Source organism: Acartia tonsa, chromosome 9, assembly GCF_053477335.1.
Source record: "Acartia tonsa isolate MP-2025a chromosome 9, ASM5347733v1, whole genome shotgun sequence".
NCBI classification, from domain to species: Eukaryota; Metazoa; Arthropoda; class Copepoda; order Calanoida; family Acartiidae; genus Acartia; species Acartia tonsa.
In genome coordinates, this window is record NC_137268.1 from 14,285,399 (window position 1) to 14,308,488 (window position 23,090).

Here is a 23,090-nt window from a genome sequence, read left to right on the forward strand (position 1 = left end):
GTTGGACGAAAATTTTTTTTTTCCAAAAATTTTTTCACTTAGGTGTATAAAGATCGACCTACATAAAAATTGGTAAGACCTAGAACTGATCCGTAAAAACCTTTTGAACTAAGAATTGCCCGCTCTTTCCAAATCCGTTGAGAGCTTAAATGTAGAGTTGATATTTTTTTCAAAAATGACCAAAGTTCGCGCGGGGTATTTTTCGGTAACGTCGAAAAAAAATTCAAATTCGATTTTTAAGATCAATTTTCAGGTTTTCTTTGGTAAAATCTAAAATTCAATATGAGCTTTTTAAGAATTAGGCCAAAAAGTGAATAGAACAGGTGTTTTTTTATATAAAAAAATTAAATTTTATTTTTTAAGAAAATTTTTGTGAAAAAAAATCGAAATTTCTAGTCTTTTAAAAAAAATTGTTTTTGACATAGAAGGAATAGTCCGATCTTTATGAAATTTTTTGTGGATAATCCCTATAACCTATACTTATTATGATTATTTATGTTTGACTGGCCGTTTGGCCGTTTTTCATCGATTTTTTTTAGGTTGAAAAGACGTTACCCACAATGCCCCACCATGGGGCATTTATCGGTAATTTCTTTGAGTCCAATTATGACAAACTTCTAAAAGTCCTAGGATAACGTCCTATTAGGACCTGATAGTACTTTCCGTAAGCTTTCTAATGGTCTTGGTCCCATTTAAAAATATAAATATTTACCCCATTTTTTTTTCAAAAAACCGAAAAAATTACCGGTAATGCCCCGCCTCACCCTGTATAATTGCCAGTGTTGGATGTATTTATGACATATAATTGAAAACGTATGGATGTGTAAATGCCAGTGTCAGATGTATTTTTGACTTATGTATAAAAATATGGGATGCATTTTTGCCAGTGTTGGATGTATTTATGGCATGAGAAAAAGGAAGAAAACATTTTGCCAAAAATACATCAACTGTAAATTTGCTGGATGTGTAAGTGCTATAGCCCCGTTTGTAGGCCATTATAATGTAAGGTATCAGCGAGCAGTAAAGCTTGATATAATTAGGTTCTGTACGACACGTGACCAAATCACCTCACAATGTCAATATGAAAGTGGATTTAAGATATACGTGGGAAAATTTTTCATCAATTAAGCTTTCTAATATGGACCTCATTTATTAGTTAGTTCGTTAATCCAGTGGTAGGAGAGGGGATGAGATAAAATAGGTGGATGGGGGTATCATTATTTTAGCACGCTGCGAGCATCACTTTATCAGAGTACATGAAAATCTGGTGCAACAAGTAGTAATATATAAATTTGTATTTTTGATAAGCATATTTGCAAAATAATATAAAATAAACAATCTATTTTATATCTATTACAAAGTGGGTACACCTTGCACAAATTACATGTCATTAAACCATGTATTGCAAGTAACAAAGACAAGTTTGTTTACTGGTGTCTTCGCTCCTAGCCTCTAGGAACGTTGCCCGAAGAGATACTTTTTTATTAAGGTTTTTCCCAACACCCTTAAATAGTTTACAAAAATTTTAGAACTTTTTTTGGATGTCATACATTTTAGGATTTTTCTTTTTTTAAATTTATAGAAAATTGTCTGTAGTGCAATGCTTTACAATACATGATTTTCAGTGTAACTGAGAACAGGTTTTAATTCTGCGGATGTTTAATCGGTTTCGAAGCCATACTGGAAAATTTATTATTTGCTTATTATTTATTTCTGTTAATTTTGATCTTGTTACCCAAAGTTTGAAAAGAGTGACTCCAAGAATTAGAAACAGTAGTTATACTCTATTTAGCTTGTTGTGTCAAATTCTAGGGCTCGGCAGCCGAGTATTTTTGACAATGATATTTTATTATTAATCTTGATTTACTTTGTTTTATTGTTGACCTGTTGGTGATTTTGGCTGCAGATTAACAAAAAATTTGAGGCTTTGAGTTGTTGTTTGCCAAAGAAAAAAAAAACACGACTTGGGGTAGTTGCCGAGCCCTGGTCAAATTCCTTGTAGAGATACAACATTGGAATTCTTTGTTAGTTCCTAGCCAGAGTATAAAAACTTTTTAAGCAAATCTTTTCTACATTTTGGCCATGTCCTAAGTACCAAAAAGATAGATGACTGAAGATGTGAAATGTTAGAATTGTCCTATTTATTTACATTTATTTACCTTTCTGATCAATAAACCATATTTTGACTAGATTTTAAGGACAGTTTATTTCCGGATTTTAAACTATAATTGGCAATTGTTAATGTTGATGATTTATATTTTCCTTGTTTTTAAAAGAGATGTTTTTCTATAATAAAGATATGAACGTCTGTCCGTACGTTACGGTTGGCTCTTTTAGTTAATTTATGCATGTTAGAATTATCTTATTAATTTCAAACTTATTCATTATTCCTGTGGCAGTTGGATCAAAAAACAAACAACTCTATAATAGTTACAATGATTCCTAGGACAACCAGGTAAATAATTTAAGCGAAGTATCTTTATATTCAAGTCCTAAAATGTAAGTTTGTCCTGACACAGAATTCTATATTTGAGCAATTTTGCAACATGTTATTATACAATCATGTTTATACCTTTAAATTAATAATCGCATATGTCCATGTTCGTGTGTTTTACCGTTGGATCTCAGAGCTTTACCTTTATGGTTGTTGTCAATCTTATTTTCTTTGCTCTAGAGTGAAGGTGTTGATGTATTTTCATACAAAGTCAAATGCACGAATGGACTTCTGTATTTTGGAAAAAAATAATAATAAATATGATTTTTTTTTCGAGGTGTTTTCAAAACTTAAGGCGTATGGCATAAGAAAAAGAATCCTCTCTTATTTTCAATTTATCTTTAACATTGATTTACATTTACAAATTGACTAATTTTATTTTAAAACAAGACTTTGTGGTATTATCAATTAGATTTATTGTGACAAAAAAAAAAACATAAACTATCCTAATTCACAAAAATCTAATTCTGTATATAACTATTATATACTTAAGAATTGCAAATATATATTTAGTGGAAGATTTATATTTTTATGCATTTAAATGACAGCAGTGACCTAGTTTTTATTCAAGTTTCTTTCCTCATGTTTGATATATTACTCTTAAATCTTATCCAATAACTTCAATATGAAAACTGAATACTTATGGAATTTTATTATTCCATTTTTAGTTTTCAGTTTAACCTAGGAAGCATTTTTACAAGGATGGCAACATCCATAAAAAGCGAAGCTCTTAAATCAGACGGTAGAAAAAAACAAACATTAACACTTGTAGATCGAGTTGTTAAAAACTGGAATTTTAATTTGTAAGTCTGAACAAAATTGTATGTAAACTTATTGAAAATTTTGTAAATACAAGGTACTGTTTTAGGACATTCTTGAACACAGTAAAAGTGTCGGACTGATTATGACGTAAAAAAAATTAGCCAATGAGAGGCCACTATAAATTTTACCATTGGTCAATAATGGCCTCTCATTGGCTAATTTTTTTTGTTACGTCATAATCAGTCCAACACTTTTACTGTGTTCACATTCTTACTTTTTGGGACACTCAAATGTATTTCATTGTTTTTCTTTATCTATGATCCTAATAAAATTATTTTTTTTCATTAATTTAAATTTTAAGCTTATACATTTGGCTTTATTTATATTTTATTTTTAGAAGCTGTTTTTACTTATTTTTATTATCATTATTTTCTAAAACTATTTACTTTCTGTTTAATATTCCTAAAGTGTATGTAATGATGTTATTTACTTCAGAAAAAATGACCACTTTTTTGATGATTAATTGTAAATTAAATATAATTGATTTTTTTGTGACACCCTGTTCTAATTTCTGTTCTATATTCTCCGAGTATGTGATCCTGTTATTCACTTGTTTGTCTTCAAACTTTGATAAGATCCATTGAATCAATCAATAGACCACACAAAAACCACCCTTTAATTAATTTTTATTTATTTAGAATCCAGGGTTTTAATCTTGAGGGGTCTAAACTAATAGAAAAAAGTTAGTGCTTTCACTTAAGGTTATTAAGCACTGACACTTATTTTTAATAAAAATTAAATATAAGGGGGTGGGGGGGGGGGGGGGAGATTTAGTTTATTCCTTTAGGCCTGGTTAGGTTAGTTTTTTTTATTGGGTAATGGATAGCCCCGCCGCAGTGGTGAGGCATAAAAAATACCAACAACCCTCGTATGTTCAATTTATTTTAATATAAGTAAAAATTGCTTAAACGTGTTCATGGTCCACTTACAATTGTAGGGAAGTTGGCTAAAGTTTACATTGTTATCATCTGAAACATTGTCCCACAGGAAATGTGATGCCAAGGCCTGAATAAGAAAATTCAATTCTCATCCTACTACACAGAAATGAGCAGGTAGAGGACAGTTGCAGAGAAATATTTTTTTTTCATAGGCGAAATATGCCTATTGATAGTTTGACAATATCAAAAGAAAGGTTAGAAAATGAGAATACTATGCATGCAAATCGTACATTTAAGGTTTTTAAAAAATAATTGAAAATGTTTTTTTTCTTCATTTTGTAAAGAAGTGATCAAAATTTGGAGGAGTTTAGACCTTAACAAGTTACAATTCTTCCCTGAAACTATGAAAAGCATTATTGTAAAGGAGTGCCATATAAGTTTAGCGGATGGCAGCGATATCATTCGCATCACACAGACAAACATTGTGTTACTTTTATATAAGGATAATAAAGAAATTAACTATGAGGAAAATAAAACTTAGAATAAACAATAATTTTACACAACTTACTTTCCCATTGTAAGTAAAATACCCTAGTTATACAATTGCTTCGCAACCAGAGATACGATCATTGGCGACAAACTTTGTTTTTATCTTATTTATATAAATATCTATTGAAATTTATTCCACAAAAAGAAAAACAATTTTTCTATTTTCCAAGTGTGTCTTCAAAGTATATTTTGATTTAAGTTTTCCATTTTTTCACGCTTGAGTGTTTTGTATTGTGAGGAAACAATAAGAAATATTTGGCATTATCCCATTAATCAATCTAGCAGGACAGATATTAACCCTCCCCCTTCCGTCTCGTTGAAACTTCTTTTAGGATTGTTTAAAATTATTATTGAGCAAGAGCTGGCTTAGGACTACATTATAGTTTAGGTCCCAGTAGTAACTAAAAGTGTCAATAAGTTTTCTTACATAAAATTTTTTTTTGAAAAAAATACAGAAATTATAAATTTTTTGTTTCTTCTAGAAACTCTAACTCCTATAGGATTTGGCCTAATGTCGTGTTAAAATTTAGCACGTGATTTCCACTTTTATAAAAGCCTGGGAGGAAGGGGATATTTTGATGTTAATTACACTGGTATCCAAAGTTTTATGAATTTGTTTTCTCAAAAGCCAAGCTTACTTTACTGAATTTTGATTGTTTAGTTAAAAACAAACACTGTCCAATCGTTTCAACCAGTAATATTAATCTAAAGAAAGAGTAATCTTGTTTATCATCATTGGGGATGTAAATCAATTTATTGTTCTTAAGTCTTATCCCTTAAAATCCCTGATCAAAGCTATAAATTCGACATAAACACTTGAAATTGCTTATCAATAGATAGACAACAATATTTAAAGATGGATTGTGGGGTCCACTTTTCGAATTGATGGATATTACCAAATATTTAAATATATTGAATATCTAAATAATGGCAGCATTCCTTATTTCACTGTAGGACTACCCATAACAGTAACGTTCCTCCCCCTGCCAGCAAGGGTCAGAAAAATATTTAAAAATAATCTGTTTGCCCTACATAATACCTTTTTTTATTAAATATCGAATAAAAATAAGGAGAAATAAAATCCTCCCCTTTCATATTCTTTTTTAACAAATATGTATGTATAAGTTTTCTATTTTATATTTAGGAATAGATGAAGAAAATAAGGATTCCAACATTGTTATAGGAATCACCATGTCTAAATTTAAATTTGAATTGATAGGAAAATTCTAACATTCCAAAATTAAAGGGTGTTAAAATAAAAACCAATCGCTTCACTTTTTTCAATATAAACCTTACAGTTTTGGTCCAAAACTAATAAAAGATAATACAATTCATCCCCAAGCAATGGCATAGAGAAAACAATATTGAATTTTGAATCTACTCACCATTCCAGAGCCCTAGAGCTTATGACCTAGCCCTTGCAGAGAAATTTGCCCTACGCCGAAAGTGCATATTTTATTACAAATTTGTCTTTTTAAAAACCAATCGCTCACAATTTGAACCACCATAAGTACTTAAAATTTTGTAGATCGACTCCATAATGTTTAGAGTTTTTGATGGGGCATGTAAAGACCTTTCTTTAGACACCTTAACAAGGTTTCTAACACATTCTTAGTCAATTTGGCATCTAAAAGAAAGACCTGGCAATCATCAAGAACTAGGAATAGACAGAGCCGTCATGCCTCAAAGTTGGATGGGAATGTATTTTTTATGTCAAATTGGCATAGATTGAGTTAGAAACCTTGTTAAGATGTCTAAAGAAAGGTCTTTACATGTCCCATAAAAAACTCTATACATTATGGGGTCTATCTCCTAGATTTAAAGTACTTATGGTGGTTCAAATTGTGAGCGATCGGTTATTTTTTTAACACCCTTTAACATTATGATCTATCCGTTTCGGACGTACGGGCGGCCAAACCCTAACAATAGAAAAATATAACTTTAGATTCATTTTTATAATTTTTCTAAACAAACAAATATAACTTTTTAAGTACTATAGTGAAACAAACACAAAAAGATATAATATCAATTTAGCTTGCTGGTATGGTCTCATTTATTGATCAGTTCGTTCATCAAGTAGGAGAGAGGGAATGGGGTAAATGGGGTGGATGAGGAGTATTGTTATTTTAGCCAGCTGTGAGCATCACTTTATCATAGAAAATGAAAATATGGTATAACATCCAAAAATAATAATTCAATTGATATAAAAGAGTATTTCGAAGATTTTAAAAATTTTCTTTTTTTTTATATTGGCTTTTTGATAGTATTGTTCTGGTAAATACCCAAAGAAAAAGATTTAAAATTTTATTTTAAACATTTTCATTAAAAATGTCTAATTTAGTCAATTCATCATCAAACCTGGCTCTTTATTTCTTTTTATATTTTTGCAGTTTCATATTTTATTTTCATAATTTGATATTTTTATCTTAAAAGAGTTGCTACCTTTGAACTATATCTCGGGAAATAGTACATCTGACAAAACAAATGTTTTGCCATTTTCTTTACAGTGTAAAATTTGGCAGATTCCCCCAATTTTACAGTGGAATACCTCACTCTACAAATACAGGGCGAATTTGGAAAATTAATCTGAGGTGAATTCTTAAAAAACTTTTGCCTCACTAAAATTTAGTGAGGCAAAATTATCCCCTCTAAATTATTAGTGATCCTCACTGCTTTTAGTAGGCCAAACTGATTTTAGTGAGGCAATTTTTTTAAAGCATTCACCTCTGTTGTATTTTATGCTTATTTAGTATATTTCTTACAAATAACATTTTTCTGTTTCTAGAGGTATTATAAAGCACTTAAAATAAATTTAATGTATTTTTTATCATTGGACAAGGAATTGTCATTTTTATACTCATATTGTTTTTTTAAAGTAATTAGAAATTTTAAATTATATAATGATTAATTCTTATTTGAGCTGAAGTAAATTAGGTTAAAACGCACATCTAAAAAATATTTTGCGCATGAAGATATTGCCAAGCGGAGTCAGGGCTTTAAACAATAAATAGGGGGAGGGGGGTATAAGCGATCTACTGGCAATTAAAATGATTTTACTAGGAATTCAATGTATTTATCCATTTCTGTAATTAGTGTATTGGATTTAGATTTTGTGAAATTAGTTCCTTTTACAAAAAGTAAAGAGATACAAATTATAACAACAAAAATAATGTATTCATTTTTTATTTTATATTAGACATTATGATTATTTTTTAATTTGACGATAAGAAAAAAACAGTAAAATAAAAATTTTTCAAACACTGTTCTAATGACTGCTGGATGTAAAACCATGACTTAAAAAGTTTCTTAGCTACGACTTATTTCTTACTGTTTAATTTTAAGGAACGTAAAAAACCATTTATTTGTCAAATGCTTTGTTAAATTCTAAAGTACATTAATTGTCAATGATTTAATTTATGCATTTTTAACTAAATCAAAGGGTTTAGCATTATACAACCATTTTCTCTTTAAATAATGATTCCATAATAAAGTTATTAATAAAGGTGTAATATTTTTTAAAAAACCTACATATATATAATTAATCATAATAATACATATTTATGAATAGAAAGACTTATACATAATAATAGTATGATTGTTTTTTCTCATTGATTTATTTAACCTTTTGTATTCATAATGATTAATTATTATTTATTTAGGTCAAAATATTTACAAAAAGAAACAAAATAATATTAAGAATAAATATAATTTCTAATTTTCTAATAAGTTTATTTCTGTATTTTATTCTTTGTCTTTGAACTTGCTAAGTAAAATAAGTGGAGTCTTATTACTGTACACTATTTTACTGTTCTATTTCAATTATAAATTTAGTTTGGCTTATTTTTGCTGCGCTACATAATGTCATACAAATCCTTGTTTTTTTGTGCAAAGCAAAGTTTAAAGATTATTGTAAAGTTTTTGATTTTGTTGTACTAAAGTGGAATATTAATTTAAACAAAGTTTACATTCAAATACAAGTGTGTGAAAACAATCTTACACACACACACACAAACACACACACTCACACCCAAGAATAAACATAAATAATGCTAAAGCTAATGCTATGTCGACATACTATAGTTATTTCTTCTGTCGATTGAACAATTTAATGAGTTCAGCGTTGATACTTCTTTTAAAAAGTCTTAAACTAGATTGATAAATTTAAGTCTTAAATTAGTTTTAGGCTACTTTACTATATCTTCACTTTTCTAAATGGTTTGGGCAAATCCGCTAATCTATAATACAAAGAAGAACTATGTATGTTTGTCTGTCTGTTTGTTTGTAGCGAAGGATCTCGCTAACCGCTGAACCGATCGGGTTCTCCTTTACAGGGTAGCTTCTCATAGGTCCCGGGAAGGTTTATAATTATTTTCTTGGAGGGTGGGACACCCCCAACCCCCCCCTCAAAAATAAAAATACCCCCCCCCAAAAAAATATTTTTTTTCTTTTTAAAACTAAAATTAAAATAGTGGGGTCGACTACCCCCCCTCCAAAAAAAAAAATTCCCCACCCCAAATTTGAAAAAAATTTTCTTTAAATCTAAAATACGAAAAATTGGTTTGATCAAATCTCTTGTGGCAAAGCCCCTAGAGGCTAGGGGCGAAGCCGCTAGTATAAGTATAAAGTATTCAAGTCTTAAGTCGACATAATAACATCAGTTAGGTTTAATAGTGAATTATAAATATTGACTGCTTATCTGGGATCTTAAGGGATAAGATAATGAACAATAAATACCCAATTATAATAAACAGAACAATAAATTTTCTGGATTAAATTATTAGTCAACAACTTTGAACACTGCTAATATGAACCAAAAAAAGATAAAGAGAACAAATGAAAGGAAGAATTTATAAAAGTTTGTGTCCAATGTTCCCTTCCTCCTTGGTGGTTATGGTTTGGTAAGGTGAAACATTTATTTTGTCAATAGCTTCTGTCACTTTTTCTTGTGGTAATCATACTTCAGGGCAATAAATATAGAACGTCTAGATCCTCATTCCCTTAATTGTACCAATAGGAACAATCCTACCACATTAATAGTTACAATTTTCATCCGCAGTAAATGTTTATTACACGTTGTGATAATAGTTGTCATATTTTTGTAATCCTATTATATAAAGTAGTAAGCGTTTTTTGTCTGTCCCGAAGGATCTCGCTAACCGCTGAACCAATATTGTTCTCCTTTACAGTGAAGCTTCTTATGGGTCCTGGGAAGGTTTAAAACTATTTTTGGGGAGGGTATCTTCACCTTCCTCCCCCCAAATTTTTTTTTACTCTTTTGAAACTCAAATTCCCCCCTCCAACCTTAAGTGCCCTTAGAGGCTTCTAGGGGGCGTAGCCGCTAGTATTATCATTATAGTACATATATTATATTAATAATGCTGGAATGTGCTTTCCAAATTCCAAATATTCAGGCAATGTTGGATCTTGAAAAACTTGAAATTTCTCTCTTCCCTTCGGAGACGAATTTTTGAAAATGTTGTTACATTTCAAGCGAAAATGCATGTAGTACAGTAAATAATATCATACTTTAATTGATTCATTATAGTTAAAAAAATTATTCTGATATTAATTCTTACCTTAGAGTACAATTATCATACACAAAAAGTGTATTTGTTGATGAAACAATTAGAGAGACACTTCTTTTATCCGTTGTTATGGACGGATAGGAATACAGGTAGACTGGGGTGAAGTCCAGTCGTTTACTCCAACATATCACACCTTAATAAAAACATTTAACATTTAGGATTGGGGATACTTTAGCTTTTAGTAAATAGATGTTGCAAATTGATTAAATACAGGATACCACAAATTTTAGGACATTTTATTTTACCTTATTGTCTTATAAATCATTATTAAAAAATAATTTAATAAGTTAAAAATCAACATGATTTAAACGAACGTACTGAATATCTGGTAAAAAATATTGAGATGCTACGCTTTTAAAGTTATACAAAACTGTTACAAGAATCATCTTGCCAGGTTTGAAAAACATGGGACATTTCTATCATGCCTAAATTAGTTATAAGAACCATCTGTCGCAGACGTACGTACAGACCGGCCTTAAATATAGAAAAGCTGTGCATTTAAAAATGAATGTGATTAATTTTGATTCGTCGTGTATAGTTAAAATTGAACATAGTCTGGAATCTAATTAATTAGATTTAATTTGTTACCCCAGGATGAAGGGATTTGAAACATGGAGGTTTTCTTAATTGTTGCCTCGACAACTTTGGGGACTTTTATTGAATTTTGATTGGTTGGTTCTTTAAGTTGAATATTCAAACGTTTCAACCACTAATTGTTATCTATAGAAGGGGTAATTTTAGGTATTATCAATGGGGATACACATAAATTTATCGGTCATTGTCTTATCCCTGTAGATCCCTGGATTAGAAATATTCCTTTAAGTACATCAACTATTTTGGCTTTAACATTTCTACGGGTAAAAATGATGTTTAAGGTTTTTTTTCTACAAAAAAATTAAAATATTTAAAAGTATAAATATAAAATTACTGAGTATCTTGGAAACTAAAAATTAAAACCAAGCAAATCAAGTTTTTAAATTGAGTATCCTGTCTTTGATAGAATTAATTATCATTCTTATTAGTAATATATATTTCTTGATTGCTAATTTCGCATAAGTCTAAATTTAACCCGTCGTCTAGGGATTTTCAAATTTTACTGGAAGGACGGATTGCCTTAAAGTTAAAAGATATATTTGTTGTTTCTTTTAACCAGAAACGTCAAAACAAAATAAGACTAAAACCACTAGTCGCACAGCAGCTACTCAAGGGCGTATTTAAAAATTTATATCTAAACCTAACCTAACCTGTATATAAATACTTAATTAACTCCTAAGTTTGTAAATCCTGCGTTTGCCCAGGAACCGAAACAAGTTGTTAACCTGTGTCAAAAACAGCTGTTAGTGTTTGTCTTGAAAGAATAATCACAGTTCCAGGCTCCTCTTTATCACCAGATTGTATCACCTAGATATCAAATTATCTATCACTCTATATGTCTGTATATCTATCTTTCTATCTAACTATCTATCTATGTGAGAATGTTTGTCTAGAAAGAATAATCACAGTTCCAGGCTCCTCTTTATCACCAGATTGTATCACCTAGATATCAAATTATCTATCACTCTATATGTCTGTATATCTATCTTTCTATCTAACTATCTATCTATGTGAGAATGTTTGTCTAGAAAGAATAATCACAGTTCCAGGCTCCTCTTTATCACCAGATTGTATCACCTAGATATCAAATTATCTATCACTCTATATGTCTGTATATCTATCTTTCTATCTAACTATCTATCTATGTGAGAATGTTTGTCTAGAAAGAATAATCACAGTTCTAGGCTCCTCTTTATCACCAGAATGTATCACCTAGATATCAAATTATCTATCTCTCTATATGTCTGTATATCTATCTTTCTATCTAACTATCTATCTATGTGAGAATGTTTGTCTAGAAAGAATAATCACAGTTCCAGGCTCCTCTTTATCATCAGATTGTATCACCTAGATATCAAATTATCTATCTTTCTATCTGTCTTTGTCTCTATCTATCTTAATATCAATTTAATCATCTATCTAACACCAGTATCAAACTATACCTCTATCAATCTGTTCAATTAACTAGCTACTATACTCATATCTACCTAATTACCTAATTATCGGTTAAGCACTAATCCCCTCTCCCCTCCTTTTATATTTTTTAATAGGCCTTACTTCTGCAAGAGTCCCAAATCCTGCTTAGAATTTACCTGTGGCGTCCTAACTCTGCATTTGTCTAACCTGACTTAAAGTAATAAACAAAAAATTACATACTTACACCCCCCCCTCCCCCACCCCACCCTCCACCCCTTATTTCCAAAATTAGGAGGAGGGTCATCGGTGCTCAATAAGACACTTTGTGTGAATGCGCCCTAGTAAGGAATCGGGGATTTTTAATAAGTTTAAAAATCAACAATCCTTAAAATGCCAAGTTTCCAAAAAGTTTGAACCCACAAAGAAGTTAAGAACTAATCATTGTTTCAAACAAATAAACTTCTTTTCTTCCCCTATTTAAAATAATATAAAAGATTAAACTTATTTTAAATTAAACATGTTTAGAAAAAGGGGACAGGTATTTGAAAAACAAGGATGAAAATAACCAAAGTTTTAAAAATTTAAATTATTTAAAAATTTATATCAATGTTTTAAAATATGAAGATTGATTGAAAAGCAAATAAAAAATCAAAAAAGAAGATTAACTTTAAGGAAACCACAGGCTTTCCGCGGATATCAAAATGAAAAGTATTAAATCCGTTTTGTTAGCCCCGAGGGGACGAAGACACTTTCTAAGAAACTAGTATTAATTTTATGATATTCATTTTAATTTTAGTGAAAAATTTCTCTAATACGATGCTCAATAATATTTTTCAGTATGGATGACAACCGGTTCTAATCTAGCGGATATTAATCGTTTTCTAAAGCATTCTGAAATATACGTTAAACTAACTATTATAGAACATATTTTGCGTGTTCAAATTTCCCACCCTCCACTTGCTAGCTTTCTAAAAACCAGAATGATTAACAAACTTGGTTAAACTTTAAAAGACAAAACTTAAAAAGTTTTTCCTAGGGGCTTCATATATATGTTTTACACCACCCCCTCATTCCCACTCTCTAAAAATCTTTTCAAATCCCCCCTCCCAAAACAAAAGAGAGAAGATAAAAGTTAGGAGAGATTGTTCTCATTTGTAATTGGATTATAAGACTTTATATATTAGATTTTTGTTTTTGAAGACATTTCACCTTTGATGACATATTTTCCATCTAACCTTTAACCGGTCAAAATTTTACCGATATATCATGGATCAAAACATTTAAATAATCATATTTCTAACCCGAAGCAACTTATTACAATGCACTGCATTTGGCCCTACATTTTTTATAATTTTCCCCAGTTGTATTAATCAAGAAAATGATGACATATTTTTCATGTTAAAATGTTATCTTAAAGTCTGCGGTCTATCTGTGTACCTGTAATTGAATTATAGGTTCTCCAATTTGTAGCTGCCAGTCTGGGGTCACCCTTCGTCCTGTAGACATACCCTACAAATAAATACAGTTTAGAAAGTAAAATACAATTTTCAAAACATGATTTTCATATACCCAATTGACTTAAAGGTAATGAAGAAACGTCCAGAGGTGAATTCTTAAAAAAAACTTTTGCTCACTAAAATCAGTTTGCCCCACTAAAATTTTAGTGAGGCAAAATTTTCCCCTCTAAATTTTTAGTTTGCCTCAGATTTGTTTTTGTTAAGGGTCCTCTAACCAATGAGAATTAATCCTGGTCTGTGATATTATTGAGATGGAAGTTTTCATTTTTTTATAGGGAAAATTTAACCTCTAGCTTATCAGCATCAAGTCTGTAACTTATTTGTTTGCGTCGGTGTAGAATGCAGAATCTAGATATCAATGAGATTATTCTCTAAATTAATTTTTTCGTGTTTCGGTTTATAATACTACAGAAGTGCTACTTATGAAAGCTGTCATCCTTGTATATTTATATAATTTACAAATTCAATTTTAATGCTTAATATATTTTCATAAAATTATAAAAGAAATATTAAAATACTTTTAAATTTTAGCAATTTTAAAATAAATTCATATTTGCAAACTAAAGAGTCTTACAGCAAAACAAATTATTTAGCTGGAAAATATATTAGTAGTTCTTTTTTAAAAGCAAAGCTTTTCTATAATAAGGGTCGGTCCGTTGGTCCTATCGATTGTAAGCTTTGCATGATTAAATCTATAACAGTTAGGAATCTTAGCAACTCTATAATCAATACCCGAATTAAAAACATGATAGTTTTCAACTTTTTTGACAAGAAATTTTAGTATGATGTAATATTTATCTGATTTTTGGAATCATGATTTCTAGGACAACATTGTCGAATATTATAAGCGAAGCATCTCAATAATTTAATCCTATAAATAAAAGTATGTCCTTATACAGTATCCTGCAACAAATATAAGTAAAACATTGTTCAGATTTATGATTTAATGTTCTGATTTTTAAGTTCTGACACTCAACGACACAGTTAATGTTCGTTGTCCTTCCTATTGATTTTAAAGCCATGCTTTTATGGATGTTGTCATCCTTGTTTAAGGAATCATTTGTATTCTTAACAAACATTTGTAGCGAAACATTAACATCCCTAATTTCTAAGATTAGATGATTACATTCATACATAATTTAAACTAATATACATAGAATATCTAAAGAGTTATTCATTAAATTAAATATTAATCTAATGAAGTTATAATTTTATGGATTATATCAAAAAGAAGTTACATTGTTTAGATCAAGATGAATATATGCAGTTTAAGTTATTTGCGTGAATGGACGTAAGGTTTACAAATGGCCATGACCCTGATTATAGAGGAGAAGTGCTACTAACAGTTAAAGAATGTACTATTGCAGTTTAAATGGTATTTATTTAGACTAATTGCTTGTTTTTTCAATGCCTTTGTTTGCATTTAAATTTTGTTTAAACATTAAAGCATTTTGTAGTGTTTCATTAAAAATTTCTATTATAGCAACATTTAAACATGCTAATTCTATTTTATCAGTTTATTATCTTAAATTCTTGGCAGCTTCTAGTTACTGTGTCTAAGGAGGAGGAGAGGTGGCTGTGGCTAGTTGAAAAGTCTTAACCCCCTTTACTTTTTCGCAAATAATAAATGAATAGGAGATAAGTAAGCCCATTCAAACATTATAGGTATACTTCAAAACATATATATTTATTGTCATTAAAAATCGTTAATTTAGCCCGCTGCGTGTTTTACTGTACCAGAAAACATGAATATCTGGTATAAGATACACGAAATAATAAATCCAAAAAAATCCAAAACAAACTACGCCGTAATTAAATCTTTTCTAAAGTCCTTCCGCTAAAGAATGTAACCAGGTTATGAGAGAACAATAATTTCTTTTCCCCAAGGAGACAAAATAAGGATTGATATACAGCTATTTTACTAAATTGCAACTACGCCCATAGAGGCTTCTAGAGGCCCTTACGGAAGAGAGGGGGGGGGATTGATCTTCCACTTTCAATTGTAGTTTTAAAAAGAAAAAGTTAAAAAAAAATGTTGAAAAAAAGGTAACATTTCTAAAGGTAATTTCTCTTGGGAGGGTGGTGGTACCCTACCTCCAAAATAGTTATAAACATTCCCAGGACCTATGAGAAGCTACCATGTAAAGAAGAACCATATCGGTTCAGTGGTTTGCAAGACAAAGATACAGTTACTTTATTATAATGAGTTTTGATTATTAGAGTTTGCTGCAAATCTTTTTAATCCAGGGTTTAGTATTACTAATTATATTGCTTGGCTGTAAAAGCAGATTGTTAAAAAAAACTTGAAAACTGCGGTTTAAGGTTGCAGCAACTAAGTTTTTTTTTGGCTGTAACTGCAGATTATACAAAACTTCAGCTAAATTTCTAAAAATTTGCCACTAGGTGCTTTTGCTATTGTCGCACTATAAAAATAATAAATGTATAAGTATAGATGTATAACCCAGACAAATACCTGGCCCAAGTGATGGTGTAAGTGCTTGCAAATTGATTCCTGCTCTTTTGTACTGACATGTCTGTGTTTATATTATCGACGCTATTGGCTGATATTAAAAGACTTATTTGAAGTTGGACAAAGTCCTCCAAAGTACCCAAATATGATAAAATTTAATTGATGACCATTTTATCAAAATTTGCAGTATGTCCACCAAAATTAAGTTGACATTGATCTTAGTAGTACTACAGGATGCTGTGAGTATTGGTGCAAAAAATATGACGTAACAAAAAAAATTAGCCAATGAGAGTCCACTATAAATTTTACCATTGGTCAATAACGGCCTCTCATTGGCTATTTTTTTTTGTTACGTCATATTTTTTGCACCAATACTCACAGCATCGTACTACAGTGTGTCCATCGAAAAAAAAACAATATGTTCCCACCTACAGACATTCATTGCATTTTTATGCAAATTCAAAATTCCATGGATTTGGCTGAATCCCAAGACCCTTTCGGGTAACCAAGCTAAAAGTTTTTAATGCAGGTGTACAATTTATGAATTAGAATTAATTTATGAATCTTATTATTTCTTGATAAAAGTCGAATTTTGGCTTTTGGTAATATAAATGTTAAATAGTTACTTGTTCATCTTTTAAAAAATCCCCATTTTTTTTGGTACGAAATTGCGTCTGCTTGCAGCTGAAAAACTGAAATATTTGGTTGGTCCCATGCGGAGGTGAAAAAGTGGAAGGTTGGGTATTCTAAATTAAAATTTTAAAGGGGGTATCGGCACCCCTCTTACCTCCTACTGCACGTCATAGCTTTCAAGCTTCTGAATCGAGTTTTTTAATGCTAAATTGGCTACTCGAATAAAACCTTGATTATGGCTGGCCACAATCTATTTTCCATGAATTTTATGTTTTATGGATAGAAATATGTATGGAACTTAGAGAAGCAGGGATAGGTCAATGATAGAAATTTAGTTAGTTTTAAGTAATGATATAACATTTAAGTTTAAACCAAATTTTATCCATTTTAAATTCTTTTATCAACTGAGGACCCTTTTAAATTGAGGTTTTGGTAAAAATTTGCGCGTCACGAATGCCAATTTATCTAATGATTTAAAAAACGCTTTAATAGTTGTCCATTTCATGTTAACTCTTTGTGACTTTTGGGTATGTTGAAATCACCATCACCTTGTCTGTATTACGCCCTAAGGCTCCCACTTCCTTCGATTTTGGTTTAATGTGGGTAACAAATTTTTGCAAAACCAATTGCACGCCACTGGTAAACTATCCTTATTTTTGTGTAATTTTACTTCATGGTTAAAATAAAACTTTAGGTATACATTTATGTAATCCAAATATGAAATTGAAATTATTTTAAATTGGATACAAATATAGAATTGTTTGAACTTTTAATATTTAAAAATAAGTGCTTCTAATATTTGAAGTACTAATATATATTTTTAGTTCAATGTAAATTTTAGGTTTAAACGTATTTCTTATTGAAATTATTTAATTTTAAGCAAGCCATTTTTTTGTAATTAGGGGAAGAATTAAATTATAAACATATCCATTTCCAATGTCTAAAATTACAAATATGAAAAGTCTGGAGACAGAGAAGTGGGTGACAATTTATTCTGTAAAAATACTGCTTTTAACTTTACGATTTCAAAAAAATATTCCTTTTTATACAAACTTGTATTATTTCAAATATCCGATATCTTTTACTTATTGGTATATATTTTATAATTTCTCTTCTTCATTGATACTAGTTCAAAATTGACAAAACAATCTTGTTTTGAAATTAAACTCAAATAACCTTTTTTGGGTGTGTACTGTGTAGGTTAGAGTAGTGCAAAGAAAAAATATGGGCAAAATGAGTTGTATATTTATACTAAATCGTTTTCAAGGTGAATTTAGTTCTTTACATAATTGTTTATACAATACAAACAATTTTTTTGTGATAAGAAGCAATTCATTTCGTTGGTTGGTAGTTTGCTTTGTTGGTAATTTATAATCAATAATAATACAAAAAATTATGGGCGAAAGGATTTTTTGAAAATCTATATTCATTTGACCTGATATAACTTATCAAAATTTATTATTTAGATACATTATATTAACACTATTTATGTCTAGTACAGGATTATATGTCTGTATGTAAGTATACCTTTTTATTGAATATAAGTAGGTTAAATCCTGTCATTCAAACTTATTTATCAATGCATATGTGTCTGACAACAGTTGAATTTCAGTAGGATGATTATATAATAAATGTTTCATCCTGAATTATATACAAGTTGCTTCTAGCTTAGAATCTAGTGGAGAGGGAGGTTGAGTAAGAAAAATATCATAAAACCACACTTGGACATTTACAAATCTTGCCTAAAATTTGAACCAACAATTTGTGAGATCTTAAGCTTTAGACAAAAAAGCCATCGATTTCATTCAATAGGGTTGAACCTTATTTACAGCAAAAAATGGGATGAAGATTAACTGATCATTCCTATATCCTTGACCAATGCTACAATTGAGCTTGCAGGGGCGTCCAATTTTTTTTATTTGGGGGGGAAGTAAAATTTTGAAAATAAAAATTTTGGAGTTGCCTACGGCACCCCCAAGCTCATTTTGGAGGGCGGGGGGTAATCTTTATTTCATAGAGGCATTTTTTTTTATTTGGGAAGGGTAAAAATTGAAAATCCAATCACCCCTTTACCCCCCCTTGGACGTCTATGTGAGCTTGAACAGTTATTTGCATGACATATCAGTTTTGAACTTTTGAAGTTAGATTGAATCAAATGCTTTGTGAAGGTCAAAGTAATGTCAATAAAATGATGATATGAATCGCATGTTATGTAACGTACTAAAACTACTGGGTTTAAAGAGATTATTTCTATAATAAGAACCTGTAGGCAATATTTAGGTATGAAAAAAAAAAATATTTTAAATACTTTATTCCAAAATATTTGAGATAGGTGAGTTTATTTTAAAACTATTGTAATAAAAAACTGCCTTTGAGAACAGTTTTAAAGTTATTGTCCATCAAGTTTATACAGAAAGACATGTGTAAAAAATATAAAATGTGTCAATAATTGATCCTATCATAAATAAATTAATAAGGTTTTTGTTTAACCGATATGATCTCGCTGACCACTGAACCAATTGAATTCTTAATTTTACGAATGTTTCATAGGTATAAAACGTTGGATAGTTATAGTTATTTATAGATTAAAGTCTATGAATGATTGTTTTTAAAAAGTCTCTTAAGAAATCTAGGTCATATTACTGCCCCCCCCCCCCCTACACTAGATGCTGGGGGCGTAACCACTTTTTATCAAAAGTTTTCCGATTTTTAAATCTTAATTTGTTGAAAAAATTAATGTTCAAAAAATGTTTTAAAAATTACCTGGTCTTCTTTTCCATCTGACGAAGTTGCCAAATCTTGGTAGTTAAAACTCTCCAAACTAAATAATAGTTTTTTATTTTATCGTATTACAGACAGCTTTCCGTGTTCATTAAAATGAAAAGATTAAGAGTGAGGTAAAAATTAGGCTTTTGTATTTTTCCACATATTTTTTGAGTCGTTTTAGTTTTTTAATGATATTTTGAAAAACTTCAAGCAAAATTACATTAGATAAAACAAACAAATAAATAAGTAGGAATATAGCAAGAAAATTCTATAATCTCTAATAACAAAAAGATATCACTAAAATAAAATATCAAAATAATGATTTTTCTATTTAAAAAGAAACATAATAAGACATTTTCTGAATAATTGACAAGTAAAAAAGTGGGAGGAGTAACAGTCATAATTAATCCCATTGATTAATAATGAAACAAGATGAAAATAGCTGAAATTCACAAATATCCACTTCAATGTGTTGTACTTTTGCCATGAAAAATTGACATATTTTTGTGGAATAAAAAATAAATAATTATTAAACTTGTTTTTCTTAGTAAATTTTTCTTCAATTTATACTATATATCCATTAAAAAAAATTCTTTTTCTCAAGAGCTTTTTAGAAACTTTGTCCTTATAAATCACAAGGATCACACTAACCGCTGAACCGATATGGTTCTCCTTTAAAATGCAGGTCCAGGGAAGATTTATAACTATTTCGGGGGAGCTACCATCACCCTGCCAATAAAAATCACACCTAGAAAATATTACCCCGAAAAAAAAATTTATTTTGTATAAAACTAAAATTGAAAATTGGCGGGGAACGCATTCTCACCCATCCCCCTCCAACCTCTAGTTTACTTGGGGCGTATACGCTTGTTATAAGAAAAGTAATAAAAATACATATAAAGTATTATCAAATTTATGATTTTTGTTAATTCTGTCCAAAATCTGTGTTCTATAAAATCTTAAGCTTAAAGTGTTTTAAGAAAATTTAAAAAATTTAAATATAAAGCACTTTAAAAGCTTTATTTTAAACATAATGCTAAATGTTAAAATTTGCAATAGTGGGATTAGAAAAATCATATTTTAATAGAAATCTTAGAATTAATCTACGTAGGTTTTCTGTAAGCCAATTATTATGCAGTTTTAGTTAGAATAATGAATACAACCAATATTTACAATATTCAATTACAGACAGACTGGTCAGTCACTCAGAAGCTATCAACTAAAAACTACACAGATAATAATAAAAGAATGAATTGATTTTTGATCTATTGATTATTAATTATAACAAGACCTTCAGCCATATAGACATACCGTATTAATAGAGTAACGCCATTACAATAATTTTAACTAACCTATAATGTGAAGTTGAAAGAATAAATCTATAACTTTGTTGAACATACAATAGAATGTCGTTCGGACAAACGGACAAAGACTAATTATCAAATAGGTATATTACACACATATTAACTAACCTATAATGTGAAGTTGAGAGAATAAATCTATCACTGCGTTGAACATAAACTATTGGCCCTGGTAACAAAAATCCAGGCAGGAACCTGAAAATAAAAATAATCATCATTATCTATAATACAAAGTAGAATGATGTCTGACCGTCTGTCCGTTTGTCCGTCCGTCCGTCCGTCTGAAGCTTAAGATCTCGGTAACCACTGAACCGATTGGATTCTACTCTTCAGGGTATATACCTACTGGTCCTGTGGTGGTTTTAGGCTATTTCTTGGGGGGTGGGACACCCCCAACCCCCCTAAAAACCAAAAAATCCCCCCCCATTTTTTTTGCAGAAGATTTCTCTGGTCCTTTTTTTTGTTTGCAGAAAATTTCTTTGGTCTTTTTTTTTTGTTTGCAGAAGATTTCCCTGGTCCTTTTTTTTTGCAGAAGATTTCCTTGGTCCTTTTTTTGCAGAAGATTTCCCTAGTCCTTTTACGAATTTCAACTTAATTTTTTTTATCACCTCTTGAGGCAAAGCCCCTAGAGGCTAGGGACGAAGCGGCTAGTCTTTTATATGCGACTAGAGGGCGACGGGGGAGGGGGGGGGGGTTGCGGGGTGGGTAGTAGACCTCACCCAGTTTCAAATAGGAATATTTTGGGTGTTTTTTTTTATTTTCTTCGGAGGGTGGTGGTTTTCTATCCAAAAAAAAGTTATAAACCTTCATAGGAACTATGAGAAGGTACATTGAAAAGGAAATCCATTTGAGTTTAGCGGCCAGAGAGATCTTTCGTTACAGACAGACATCCTGTTACTTTATTATATGGATAGCATACAATTATATTTAAGTAAGTATTATTAGAACGTTTCAAATATGTAAAATATATGTATACTATAATTCTATACAAAAACGTACACTATATTTTTTGATGTAAATTTTTATATATATCTTTAAATATTCAAGTACTGGGAAACGAAATAAAATACATGCGTTACCAACACAACACAATATTTAGCGATATAGAGACTAGGTTCTAGAAAATGATAAAGGATAAAAATACTAAATTTTCATAATACATTTCGTAATATTTCTTTCTAAAACTTTATTAAGCTTGATTGTCTCTTGATTTTAATCGATTTCTCTAACCATGAGGTATAATAATCTCTGATCACTAGAAAGCCGATGTTAAATTTTATTTATAAATTTTCTTTTCATTAAACTAGTAAATGATGAAAATATTCGAATAACTTGATTTGGATCTAAGTAGTCATGGAGAAGGACGAGACACTTTTTTTTTTATAGCCACTAGGGCCAGCTCCACTTCAAGTACATTATGACTTGACCCGCTGTCTCAAGGGAGCTACTCTTTATTACCTCACCCTCACCGAGTATGGCAGGTGTCCCAAATTAAGTTACCGTAATGAATGAAGCTCTCCGCTGAGGAGCTTGGTATAATATATATGTACGTGACTATTAAGTATCCAAACTAGTCAATAATCTCCCTTCTTACACAACCTGGGGAAGTTGCATGAATGTTTTTTGACTTGGGACTTGAACTCGAACTCTCATCAACGTAACTCAGTGCGTTACCACTGAGCTACTACTCCCCTTGTTCGGTAACTTGTAATATACCTATGTGTTTCCAATTTGCATATACTTTGTACATTTTATAGAGAGATATATTTCATCCAAATAGAAGATGTTGAGCTTTCAAAATTTCCGCCAGTAAAACACTCTTCTTAAAGATCGTATTTACTACACTACTGAACTAAACTAAATACAATATAAACACAACTTTTTTTAACATTTTATCTATGGAATACAATTGTTTCACTAATTAATAGATCATCAGTTCAAAATAAGCTTAACTCTATAATTAATTTAAGTATTAACAAAAAAGATAAAAATTATTGGCTCTAAT

General features: G+C 30.2%; 1 protein-coding gene across 1 annotated transcript in view; it reads right to left on the minus strand.

Annotated features, from left to right (window-relative positions):
• The window catches only part of BBS9 (Bardet-Biedl syndrome 9), a 138,371-nt gene that overhangs the window by 87,747 nt on the left and 27,534 nt on the right, over positions 1-23,090 (minus strand). The window contains exons 8-12 of the mRNA XM_080171905.1: positions 21,197-21,280; positions 19,722-19,779; positions 13,776-13,847; positions 11,648-11,729; positions 10,320-10,461 (exon numbers count right to left, since the gene is read on the minus strand). Coding sequence (XP_080028031.1) covers positions 10,320-10,461; positions 11,648-11,729; positions 13,776-13,847; positions 19,722-19,779; positions 21,197-21,280 — 438 coding nt within the window. The remainder of the gene's footprint in view (positions 1-10,319; positions 10,462-11,647; positions 11,730-13,775; positions 13,848-19,721; positions 19,780-21,196; positions 21,281-23,090) is intronic.